Source organism: Marmota monax, unplaced genomic scaffold (genome assembly GCF_021218885.2).
Source record: "Marmota monax isolate L192 unplaced genomic scaffold, Marmota_monax_Labrador192_F-V1.1 WCK01_AAM20220418_F8-fsc00040, whole genome shotgun sequence".
Taxonomy (NCBI): domain Eukaryota; kingdom Metazoa; phylum Chordata; class Mammalia; order Rodentia; family Sciuridae; genus Marmota; species Marmota monax.
Window position 1 is genome coordinate 2,623,660 of NW_026692782.1, and position 12,771 is coordinate 2,636,430.

At 33.2% G+C, this 12,771-nt stretch overlaps 1 protein-coding gene across 12 annotated transcripts in view; it reads left to right on the forward strand.

The window, feature by feature from the left end:
- Nek1 (NIMA related kinase 1) overlaps positions 1 to 12,771 on the forward strand; it is a 175,592-nt gene that overhangs the window by 40,887 nt on the left and 121,934 nt on the right. For 6 of the 12 annotated variants that reach the window (XR_009227055.1, XM_046447807.1, XM_046447809.2 and 3 more), the window contains 6 exons: positions 3,202 to 3,261; positions 3,505 to 3,564; positions 3,655 to 3,702; positions 3,950 to 4,024; positions 10,006 to 10,157; positions 10,238 to 10,369. Coding sequence is in view for 11 of the 12 variants with exons in the window: in XM_046447807.1 (XP_046303763.1) it covers positions 3,202 to 3,261; positions 3,505 to 3,564; positions 3,655 to 3,702; positions 3,950 to 4,024; positions 10,006 to 10,157; positions 10,238 to 10,369 (527 nt within the window). In the remaining variant the exon portion in view is untranslated. Of the gene's footprint in view, positions 1 to 3,201; positions 3,262 to 3,504; positions 3,565 to 3,654; positions 3,703 to 3,949; positions 4,025 to 5,265; positions 6,225 to 10,005; positions 10,158 to 10,237; positions 10,370 to 12,771 lie in introns of those variants that run through there. The other 6 variants (XM_058580365.1, XM_058580367.1, XM_058580366.1 and 3 more) reach the window with 4 other exon arrangements.

A 12,771-nucleotide genomic window follows, 5' to 3' on the forward strand; every position in this document is an offset into this window, starting at 1 on the left:
AGAAAACTTGATTATTAGAATTTTACTGCATTAGCAGATTAGAGGAGAAAACTTTATAAAAATCACCTCAGTACAATCTAAAAATTTAGTAAATTTAACACTAATCTTTGTTTTTAAAAATTCTTCGATTCAAAAGGTAGAAGACAAAGCTTTTAAGCTAATACAGTGTTACAAACACACGCACACAGCTATCTACCAAAGGCATTATATATAATGATGAAAAATTGGAAACATTAAAGTCAGGAATAAATCATGGGTGTTTATTAACATTGGCATCCTTAAATGTTTTGCCAGGTCCTAGTCAAGGAAATTAAAGGGAAAGATTGGAAACATAAATATTGGAAAAGAAGAGAAAACATACATTATTTACAGATAATATGATTGCCATCTAGATATTCTAATGAAACAGCAGACAACTATATTAATGAATTCAATAAAGTAGTTGGGTAGAAGATCAACATTCAAAAATGAGTAATTGGCTAGAAAATGAAGTGGAAAGAAATAGTAACCCCCATTTCAAAGTTCAGAATAGATCTTACAAGAAAGGTACAAGATAATTGTGAAAGAAAAGAATCTATGTCAATAAACTGTATGTCAATGAAGAAAATGAATGTGGATTCAAACAATGCAGGGCAAATCTTAAAAAACAATATTGATCAAAAGAAGAAAAAGCTGAAATAATATGTATTATACGAATCCATTTTTATAAAACAAAAAACTAAATATATTTTTTAGTCAGGCTTAAAATAATAACAGAAACCAAGAGAATGGTAATAATAGAAGTCATAATGGCAGCTACCTCAGTAGGAAAGGTAGGGGGTTTGGGAAGGTACTTGGAGGACTTCAGTTTTGTCAGTATTCTGTTTCTTGTCTTGGGTGATGATTACATGGGTATTTCCTTTGTATTAATTAAATCTCTGTCTTTTATCTGCTTTTCTATGCGTGGTTTTATATCACAGTGTAAAAAAAAAAAGAGGAATGAAAAAGAGAAGATGGATAAATGAACAGAACAGAAAATTCCAGAAACTAATATGTATTTGTGGTGATTGTGTGTGTGTGTGTGTTTATCATATGATAAAATAGGCCTTTCAAACTAATGGGGAAAGAGATTTCTCAATAAGTTGTTGAGATTATTGGATTTTTGAAGGAAAAAAAAGATTTCTATTCATTTCATTATCAGAAATGTATTTCAGATAAAGATCTAAATGTAAAAAGGAAACTTAAAATTGAAAATGTTTTCCTTACCAAGATAGAATAAGGCAGAATACCATAAAGAGAAAGATTGGTAGATTTAACTGTATTTAAGTTATTAACTTCTGTGCAGTAAAAGAATAGACAGGCATTAAAGTAAAGAAGTGGGAAAAGTATTTTAAAATACCTATAATAGGCCATCTTTCTTTCCATAATATTGAAAGAGCTCCTAAAGTTGTATAACCCCAAAATTAGGTGAATAATTCATTCATAAAAGAAGAAATAAACATATCTGATATCCTGGAAAGTATTCTTAGCCTTTTCTTTTTTTTAATATTTATTTTTTTGTAGTTGTACACAATAACTTTTATTTATTTATTTTTATGTAGTGCTGAGGATCAAACCCAAGACCTTGCATGTGCGAGGCGAGTGCTCTACCGCGGAGCCATAACCCCAGCCTCCACCATGCGGCCTGCGCAATGGTTTCATTAATGAGGTTCTTGGCATAAAAGTTAGCTAGAAGAGATCGAAATAAAACACACAGACTCAGTTACCTTATTTCTATTGCCAGGTCCGAGACAGCTCCCCTCTCTGGCTCCAACCTCTAACCGCCCAGCAGGGCAGCAAGGATTACTCAGGGCTAGCAGGAGAGAGAGAGAGTGAACACGCCTGGGAGTAGCCTTTTATTGGGGAACAAGAAATTCAGGGGAGAATTCCATCCAATGAAGGTTGAGGGGGGACTGCACTCCAAGGTCAGGGTCAGTAATTGGGCCCCCGGGGTCAGTGGTCAGTCACACCCCCACACGGACGGGTTCTCTCATCAGGAGAGGGCCGGGAAAATTCCGACACAGCCAGAAGCCTCAGACCCAAACCGGGAGTCACCCAGTCACGCGTGAGAATGGTTTCCCACACCAGCCCCAGCCTTTTCTTTTTTTTTGTAAATTTTTTTATTTATATATGACAGCAGAATGCATTACAATTCTTATTACACATATAGAGCACAAAATGATGGTGGAATGTGATGATCATTACTATCTAAAGTACATGTATGAAGACACAAATTGGTGTGAATATACTATGTATACAACCAGAGATATTCTTAGCCTTTTCAAGGAACAGAATTTCAAGATAGTCTGAAAATTCAGTATTTGTGAGAATGTGGAGAAATGGGTGGAAGTATAATTGGAAAAGCCTTTTTGGGAGGGCAGTTTTTTTTTTTTCAACATTGAAATGTTTTTTATCCTATATTTCCATTTCTTAAAACATGCCCTCTAAAAGACTCAACATGTAGCTGTATGTATAAAGTAGTTCCTTTTTGCATATAAAGAGGGAAAATTTTAGAAACAGCCCAGTGGCTGTTGTTTAGAGGAATGGTTAAATTAATTAGAGCTCCAAGTAGAATACTGTCATTGTTAGTTTGCTTAACATGATGTAGAACTGTCAAGGCACATTGTTTAAAAATTTTTTTTCCAATCTAATAGCACATTTTTATTACACATGTAAAATTATAAAAGCTAAAATTCTGTATATGTATATAGGTACATATATATTTAAGTTCATAAGAAATGAAAGGATACTCATGAAAATATTAACAATTACTTCAGGAATGGGGAATGAAGTGGACTATAAATTTTTATTCTTATTTGAATTTTATTAGTGAACATACTACTGTGTAATTTTCAAAGAAAACTTTATCTCTTCATTGTTGGACTTTTAAAATAATATTTTATCATAACGTTAGAAAACTTACAATTAATATCCATACATGAGGACAAAACTAGTTGATAAATGGGGAAGAACACTTTTACATAGTTTCTTTAAATCTAGCATTTCTAGCAGAAAGCATTTCAAATACAAACAGTAGTCGTTCTTTTTTATAAAGATAATTTTCAAAAAAGTTATATCAGTATTGACATTACCTGTTTCTTATTTTAAATTTCCATAAGTTGGGAATTTTTAAATGGGTGTCTTAAAGTCTTTATCTAATTTGTAGTTTTACTTTTTGTCCAGGCCCATCAAACTCCAGTGAAGAAAGTGAATCCTGGAGAAGAAAGGAGGAAAATGTTTGAGGTATAAAGACATCTGTCTGCTTATTTTAAAGCTTTGCAAAAGTAATTATTAAAAAGAGAAACAAAATCTTACAATATAAAACCTCCAAACCTTTCCTCCTTATTCTTTCAAACAAAAAAGCATTTTTTCCTAACTTCCTTGGGCTTATTTCTGCCGTTGGCATACTAACTGTCCTGAAGAAAATAGAAAAGTAGGAATTATTATCAGTAAAAATTATTATTATTATTATTATTTTAATTTAAGGAACAAGCAAGAAAGAGAAGATTGGACTTTATTGAAAAAGAGAAGAAGCAAAAGGATCAGGTAGGTTTTTTCCCTTAGTTTTCTTCTTTTGCCAACTTGTAGGTGAGAATACTTTTGAGTTCTAAGAAGTATGTCTTTAAATTGTTACAGATTAGTTTAATGAAGGCTGAACAAATGAAAAGACAAGAAAAGGAAAGGGTAAGGGGATAATTCATTTTTTTCGTGGTACATTTCTTCCTCTCCCCCATATATTTTTTTAAAGAAGTGCACTGAGCATGTACATATATGTAATAACAAATCCTACCATCATGTATAATTACAATGTACCAATAAAAATATGAGAAAAATGCACTGATTTCCATTTTATTGCTAAATATATTTCAGGTATTTATGTTAAATACTTGAAATGGTGTTTTGTTTGTTTGTTTGTTTTTTTCCCCAAAAGTTGGAGAGAATAAATAGGGCCAGGGAACAAGGATGGAAAAATGTGCTAAGTGCTGGTGGAAGCAGTGAAGTAAAGGTAGGTATTTAATACCAACATAGTTATACTACTGTTATTATTTTCTCCAGTTTCATCTTTCTCTTTAAAATATATATTATTGGTTGCTCTTTTTTTCTGCACAGTTAATTTATATCTAGAGGTCTCCAACATTTAATATTATTTCTTAGCTCTCCTGCATTTATTTGATATGAAACTGATGCTAATATGTGACACTAAATATTGCTTTTAGAAGTTTCATTTGAAGACTGTGATAACTCTGTTCCTGTCAGAGGAATCACAAATACAAATCAGATGCAAAATGAAAGTTTGTCATTGTTTTTCATGTATGTTAAGTTCTTGGAAGACTCTTCTTAAATGTGGCCCCTGCCAGTTTCCAAATTCATCTCCATCTGTATTCCCTTCCATACACTTAATGCTATATTATATGAAGCTTCTTTGTATGCGGCCTGCTGAATCTCTTTGTCTTTGCCCTTGTGTTTCTTTCTCCCTCTGCCCCTCCCCGCTTTTCTCTCTTTGAGATAGGGCCTCACTAAGTTGTTTAGGCTGGCCTTGAACTTGTGATCCTCCTCCTTCAACCTGTCTGTTGCTAGGATTAAAAGTGTGTACCACCATGCCTAGCTTGTGTTTCTCTTTACTAGATGACATCCTCCTTTCTTCCTCAAGCTCATCCCTGCCCTATTTATTACTTAGGCAACCAGAAACTTGGTTTGTTCAAACATTTCCTTTGGGTAAATACAGACCGCATAACATTGGGCAAGCTACTTAACTTTTCTGAGCTTTAGTTTCTTAGCTATCTCCCACCCTTTACCCCTACCCCCAGAGCTTGGCTAGCAAGGGCTCAGACAATAATTTACTCCTCCTCTCTTTGTTCTGTCAGTCTGAGCCTTGTACTTCCTCTTTTGCTCACAGAACATCCCATCTCATCTATCTATGTATCTGTGATAGTCCAAACTCTAAGATGATTGCCAGGATGCCAAACCCATGGTGTACATACCTTGTAGTCCCTCTCTTTGAATTATGAGTGTAATCTGTAGCAGCTCCTTTGATTAGCAGGAAATGTTTGTGGAATAGTTGACCCCATTATTCTATTAATGTGTAAGACTCCCTACAGCAGACCAGGAAGGAAAAGTCTGGAGAGATACTTTTGTTAGCTTAGACGAGAGCAAATATTGATATGGCAAGAAAGTATAGGTGGCCTCTAGATGCTGTATGTGGTCTCTGACTGATAACTATGTAGAAAATGATATCCTTATTCATAGGGTCACAAAGAAATGAATCTGAAAAGAACCAGTAAGCTTGGAAAAGATCTGAGTCTCAAATGGAAATTGTAACTCTGGCTGACATTTTGATTTCTGCCTGGTGAGATTCTGAGCTGGTTACCCAGCTAAATGTATCTGCACTCCTGTGCCAGGGAAAATGTGAGATAATAAATGAATATTGTTTGAGCTGGTAAGTTTGTTGTTACACAGCAATAGAAAGTGAATGCACTATTATTCCTCTGTATTATTTTAATTTCTATCATTGAATCAAAATGTCTTTAAACTGTAAAGTCACCTGAACCATGCCCATTAACCTTGATATTTAGGTATACAGTAGATATTTGTCAAGTTGAATTGACTAGCATTCTTGTTTCTTTCCCCAAAAAGTTCTGATTTTTTTAAAAAAAATATTTTTAGTTGTAGATGGGCACAATACTTTTATTTTATTTATTTATTTTTATGTGATGCTGAGGATCGAACCCAGTGCCTTATACATACAAGGCAAGCACTCTGCTACTGAGCTACAACCCCAGCCCAAAAGTTATGATTTAAATAAAAGTTTGTTTGTTTTATCCACACATATGGTGCTGAATTACATGTTTTTTAGTCTCTTGAGATGCAGTTTTTCATATAACATAACGATATTTCAGTAATAGTCATCTGTTCCAGTTCTGTTTTAATGTAGATTAATATAGTGTTTTTAGTAAATTCAGTGTTGCCTAATTAAATAGAATTTACTGCTTCCTGAATGATAGGAAATGATTTGTACAAAATTTGGGTTATTCTAAAATCAGTTCATCCTTTGTCTTACCTGATTGGGAAGTGAAAACTACAGTGTAGGACTTTGTGTCAAGTCCATGATAAATGGTGAGATGTTTGTAATTTTTCTCCTCCTCATATATCTCTTTTGTAATTGTTTTCTTTTCCCTGTAATGTCTAAAGCTATATTTAATCCTAAAAGTTCAGATTTATCAATCTTGTTTAGTTTTTCAAAAGACATTTTGTGCATAATAGATTTTTGCTTCACTTTATATACTTCTATAATGCTGTCCTTGATAATAAAGCAGTTTATTTTCCATGATTTAAACAAATTCTGTTAGTTTATGTACTTATTCCTTAGTTTGAAATATTTATCTTGTTAAGCTGTTTGATTTCTACATGATTGCCAGAACCTAGAGGCTCAGTATAATGAGAATCAAATTAAGGAATTCCTCAAATAAAGATAAAATAAAAAGTAAACATTAAGGGAAATATTTCAAGATCAATATGATTATTATACACTTTTGTTGTGAGGGGGATACTAGGATTTGAATCCAAGGGAATTCTACCACTGAGCTACATCCCCAGCACCCCCTGACCTTTTAATATTTTTTTTAGCTGTAGTTGGACACAATATTTTTATTTATTTATTTTTATGCAGTGCTGAGGATCAAAAACAGTGCCTCACTCATGTGAGCAAGTGCTCTGTCACTGAGCTACAATGCCATACCTTTTTATTTTTCATTTTGAGACAGGGTCCTACTAAATTGCCTCACCTGGTCTTGAATTTGGAGTCTTTTTGCCTCAGCTTCCCATGTAACTGAAATTACAGACAGGTGCCACTACAATAAGCCAGTTATTACACACTTCTAAATAAGCATTGATATTCAAGTGCAAGCATTTGACTGACTTTATTTGGTATTTACAATATCTAGTACTTCTTTGTACTCTCTGCTTTTAGTGTTTTTCTTCATAATGTGTTTTTAGAAAAATTGTGATATAATCCACATGTATATTTTTAATTATCTGGTGATCAGAGTATGTATGAGTTTTATGTAAGAGGTTTAAGATATATCACCAGGATGGTGGCGCATTCCTATAATCCCAGCTGCTTGGGAGGCTGAGATAGGAGGATGGCAATTTTAAAGCCAGCCTCAGCAAAAGTGAGGGGCTAAGCAACTCAGTGAGACCCTGTCTCTAAATAAAATACAAAATGAGGCTGGGGATGTGGCTCAGTGTTGGACTGTCCCTGAGTTCAATCCCCTGTGCCAAAAAAAAAAAAAAATACACACACACACAATTATACTATTCAGCATTAAAAAAAAGAATAGTGTGTTTATATATGCAACAACATGGATCCATCTCGAAAATGAGTTAAGGAAGCCAAACAAAAGAATATATATTGTATGATTATGTTTATATGAAGTTACAGAAAAGGCAAGTCCAATCCATAGTGTCACAAAGTGGGACATTGGTTTCTGGCAGTAAGAGATCATTGACTACAAAGGAATCTGAGGAACTTTCTGGGATAATTGTCACTATGGCAGTGGTTACATGCATGTTTCTGTTTATCAAAATTCTTCAATCTGTGCTTAAACTTGGTGAATTTTATTGTATATAAGTCATGCCTTAATAAAACTTATTTTTAAAAGATCATATTGCTTTAGTATTTTAGTACAATATTTTCAGTTTTATTTTGAGTAAAAGTCTTTGAGAGATGTTTACCTGCTTTTGCTTTTGCTAAGTAGAACACTCAAAGCCAGAATATTAGTAGAGAACTGTAAGTGTAGTCAGTTCCACAGAAAATGTGACCACCTTTTTACAGAATCATTCTTCTGATTCTTGACTTGAAATATATATTTTGAGAATGTACATGAGGAGGACCTCCTTGATGGAGTTTCCAGCCTAATCATTTATCTTTCCTGGTTCTAGCAGCTTCCATTTCTTGTTATTTGAACATCTTTAATTAATTATCTCTGCATCCCTTAAAATTATTTTTAAAAATTCATGTTTTCTCATAAAATTGTGTGCTTACTGTGCTAAGGTGTTAAAACAAATTTCCTCTTACTGGGTTACACTAAAGTTTCTTTTATTTGATTCTGATATTGTTCTTTGTATCGTTTCTTACTCAGACTTCTTAAATAAAATGTTATTACCAGGAAAAGCATTTCCTCAATTCTCCGTATTCTAGCTTCTTTTCTCACCATCCCTTCTCCTCCCACCCTTCCTCCCCCACCCCACACACAGTGTTTTTTTTTTAAAAGGCTATCACTCAACCTTAGAACTATCTTATTTGCAGTGCTTTTGACCTCTGCATTTCAGATCATTGATTTCTTCTTTTCAATGAAATTCTTTCACCGTAACTTCTATAGCATCATACATTTACTTTTAACTCTTAACCATTTCTAATGTCTATATTTTCTGACTATGGGGTTTCCATGTGTTTGAATTTTTGTTTCTCTGTGGCTGTGTCCTTATATCTTTACCTTTATCCTTTGTTGTTCTCGCAGAGAATCCACAAGTCCATTCAGCATTTTTTTTTTTTTTTTTTTATTGATTCTCTTTTTTACCTCTGGTCTTCTTGGCTTGGTGTCAGTGCAACAGCCCTTTAGTTTTTCTACTTTGGTATCTTTCTTATTTCTGCTTATAATGCATAATATTGACTCAAGCTTTTTAGAAGATGTTTTAGAGTATACTACTATTGCTAGAAAGTTTGGAAATGATTTTTGTTTTTCTTTTTAAATTATCCTTTTTTTTGGTAGTTATAGATGGACAGATGCCTTTATTTTATTTATTTTTACATAGTGCTAAGGATTGAACCCAGTGCCCCACACAGGCTAGACAAGTTCTCTGCGACTGAGCTCAGCTCCAGCCCAGTTGTGTTTTATATATGAATGCATATACCCAGGGCCAATAGCACCTAGTCTCTACCAACCAAGCTTTTGTAGTCAAGCTTAGTGTTCCTTGTCTTCCTTCTGATTATGTTTGTCACCATACTTCCTTCTTCCCTCTATTTCTGGCATCCAGATATATACATGTATTGCTTATTTTTGCTATATTACCTAGCTTCATATCTAATATCTCTCTGTTATTATAAGGCCAAGTTAAATAATATCTTTCTTCAAAACTTTTTTTTTCTCTTAAATAGGGATTTTGCTTTTGATCATTTTTTTTTCATTTTATGAATTTGCTTAGTATTTACTACTTTGGAATGTCTCTATTTATCATTCATTTACCAAAAGATTAAAATGTTTTTCCCATTTTGTGTTTTCTTTCCCAACTTGTTTGAAAAACTATTTACCAATAGATATGAAGTTTTGGCTCTTTTATCTATACATAGAATATGTTTCAGTAATGTTTATACCTTCACATTAACTTGGTGAATAAGTTTGAAGCATAGTAAAAGTCATGTCCAAATGTTTTTGTCAAACATCATTTTAAGTGTTATATAAGCATGCTCTGCTTTGCATATAATGGCCTTACATATTTAAACTTAATAGAACAGAATTACATGAAGTATATATTCTGTATTTGTTTCAAAACTTGCTAAGACCAGATTTTTTCACATTTAAAAGAATGTAGTAACACTTTAATGTTTTTGTTTGTCACATTAATTTATGCTTCATTGTTAACAAAAATTCTACTTTTCTTTTTTTAAATTTTAAAAATTTGTTCTAATTAGTTATACATGACAGTGGAATGCATTTTGACACATTAGACACAAATAGAGCACAACTTCTCCTTTCTCTGGCTGTAAATGGTGCAGAGTCACACCAGTAGAAAATTCTACTTTTCTGTTGTTAATTATTATAACATAATAAGAAAACATCTTGCTTTTTGGTCATGTTAATTAATTTGCTCAAATTTTAGGTAATTGCTTTTTTAAAGTTAAGCCTTGAAATTTAGTTTTTATTTTGAGTATGGTGTAGGCCTTTTGGGCCTTGTAAGATAAATTGTAAGAGCTCTTTGTTTAATCCCTAGGCTTCCTTTTTTGGTAGTGGAGGGACTGTAGCTCCATCATCTTCTCGAGGACAGTATGAACATTACCATGCCATTTTTGATCAAATGCAGCAACAAAGAGCAGAAGATAATGAAGTGAAATGGAAAGGAGAAATACGTAGTCGTCCAGAAAGGTATGACTATGTTCAGCAGAAATTTCTTATGCTTTACTTCAGAGAAAGCAATGAAAGTCACTGTGCATATCTGTCTACAGAGGAATTCCACCTGGAGTTCGTCCAGGATTTCCTAAAGGGGCTGCAGGTCATCACCATTTCCCTGATGCTGATGCTATTAGAAAAACTTTGAAAAGATTGAAGGCCGTGTCTAAACAAGCCAATGCAAACAGGTTGGACTGTGGTGATCCATGAATTCATCCTTGTGTGTAATTTTGTCTTTTGTCACATATAACTTAGTACTCTCACTTGTAGATGTGTTCTCCATTGTTTACATGGAATAATTTTTGCTTCCTGGATGTAGTAATTTTCTTAGGTGTAAAATTGGTCCATGATTATATTATGACAAACATTTAGCTCTTCAAATCAGCCTGATTTTTATGGCTTATTTATATTTTATACTGCATATACTATTAAAGGAACATGTTATAACTTTCAGCCAACATATGGTTATAATAATTTCATCTACTTGGTTTAAGTAAATCAGAATATAAATTTAAATGTAATCACATTTTATGCAAAACTCATATTTTTTTTGTCTTTTGCACATCATGGAGAAGTTAGCTTTCTCTTTGTTATGTTAGCATATTCTTCTTCATCCATCTCTGATATGTGATCCTTTTCACCAGATTTTTTCCTATCCTTCTATTGAGTTAATTAAATAATGGTAACTAACATAGCTGTAATCCACACAGTTTTTTTTTTGTTAAGTATACTTGCATGTGTGTTTTCTAAGGTAGTCCCATTTCATTTAAAAGCATTGTGATGAGTTGTGAAAGAACAGGTAATGTTTTATGAAATTTTAATTACATCATCTTTTTCTTGTTTCTTACGGTGCTATAAAAATCTTTATGGTCCTCCTATTATAAAGTGTACTTGAGCACATTTAAAAACGTAATTAAAAAATAAAAAAAAAACAATGTATTTGAATATAATAAATAATTGAGTTAAGTGTAAAATTACATTATGAATACATTACATATTATATACAGAAACCTAAATTGTGAAACTGATTAAAAGATTTTTTGCATTACAAAGGAAGGCTACAGACTCACAAATGTGCTTATTTTTGCTGAATGGTGAAGCAAATTTTTTGTGAGGTTTTTATCTTCCTGTAGGGTTGATCTTTCTATTACATATACATTCTTAATTAGTAAACTTTATTTTTAGAGCACTTTTAGGTTTTCAGCAAATTGAGTGGAAAATATAGAGTTCCCGTCCACACTTTCTCTACATATGCACAACTTCCCTGTCAGCATCCTAGCCAGAGTGAACAACATTTCTTACCATCAGTAACTCACATTGACCCATTACCACCAAAGTTCAGTGTCTCTGTTAGAGCTCACTCTTGTTTGTTGAACTGTAGGTTTTGACAAAAGTATAATTCCATGTGTTCACCCTGTGGTATTATATTTAAAAATGTCACTATGCTCAAAATCCTCTGTGCTCTACCTATTTTTACCTCCCTCCTTCCCTCCCTTCTAACCTCTGGCAATCTTGTAATTATTTTGCTGTCCCTATAATTTTTCTTTTTCTAGAATGTTATTTAGTTGGAATCATTACTAAATGGCTGCTCTCATTTAGTAATACTCATTTAAGGTACCTCCATATCTTTTCATGATGATACATAGTTCGTTTCTTACTAGCACTGAATGATACTACATTGTATGGATGAATAGTTTATTCATTATCCTGCTGAAGAATATCTTCGTTGCTTACAAGTTATTGCAATTATGAATAAATCTGTTACAAATATCTGTATGAAAGTTTTTGTGTGGACATAAGTTCTCAAATCATGAAAGATCAGATTAGATCCTATGTTAAGAGTACATTTAGTGTTTTTTTTTTTAACATTTATTTTTTAGGTGTAGATGGACACAACACAATGCCTTTATTTATTTTTATGTGGTGCTGAGGATCGAACCCGTGTCCCGCCTGTGCTAGGCGAACGCTCTACCACTAAGCCAGAATCCCAGCCCCTGTATCTTTAGTTTTATAAGAAACAACCAAAGTGTTTTCCAAAGTAGCTGTCCCATTTTGCTTTCACACCAGCAATGAACAGTGTTGTCCCTGTTTTGGATTTTGGCCATTTAAATTGGTGTATTTTGCTATCAGTGTTGTTTAATTATAATTCCCAAATGACATATGATGTTGAACATCTTTTCACATTTTTCTTGCTATCCGTATATCTTTTTTAGTTTTCTGTTAAGGTCTTTTGTCCATTTTTTAATTGGGTTGTTGATTTTCTTGTTGAGTTATAAGAGTTCTTTGCGAGTTTTGGATAACAGTTCTTTATCAGATCTCTTTCTCCTCCTTGTGCAGTGCTGGGGATCCAACTCAGGGCCTTGGTCATACTAGGCAAGCACTCTACCACTGAGATACATCCCTACCCCAGATAATGTCTCTTGCAGTTATTTTCTTCCAGTCTGTGGCTTGTGTTCTTATTCCTTGATATTATTTTTCACAGAGCAGACATTTGTAATTTTAATGAAATTCCTCTTACCATTTTGGGGGGGTGATGCCTTTGGCCTTGTATCTAAGAAGTTACCACCATAGCCAAGTTCATCTAGGTTTT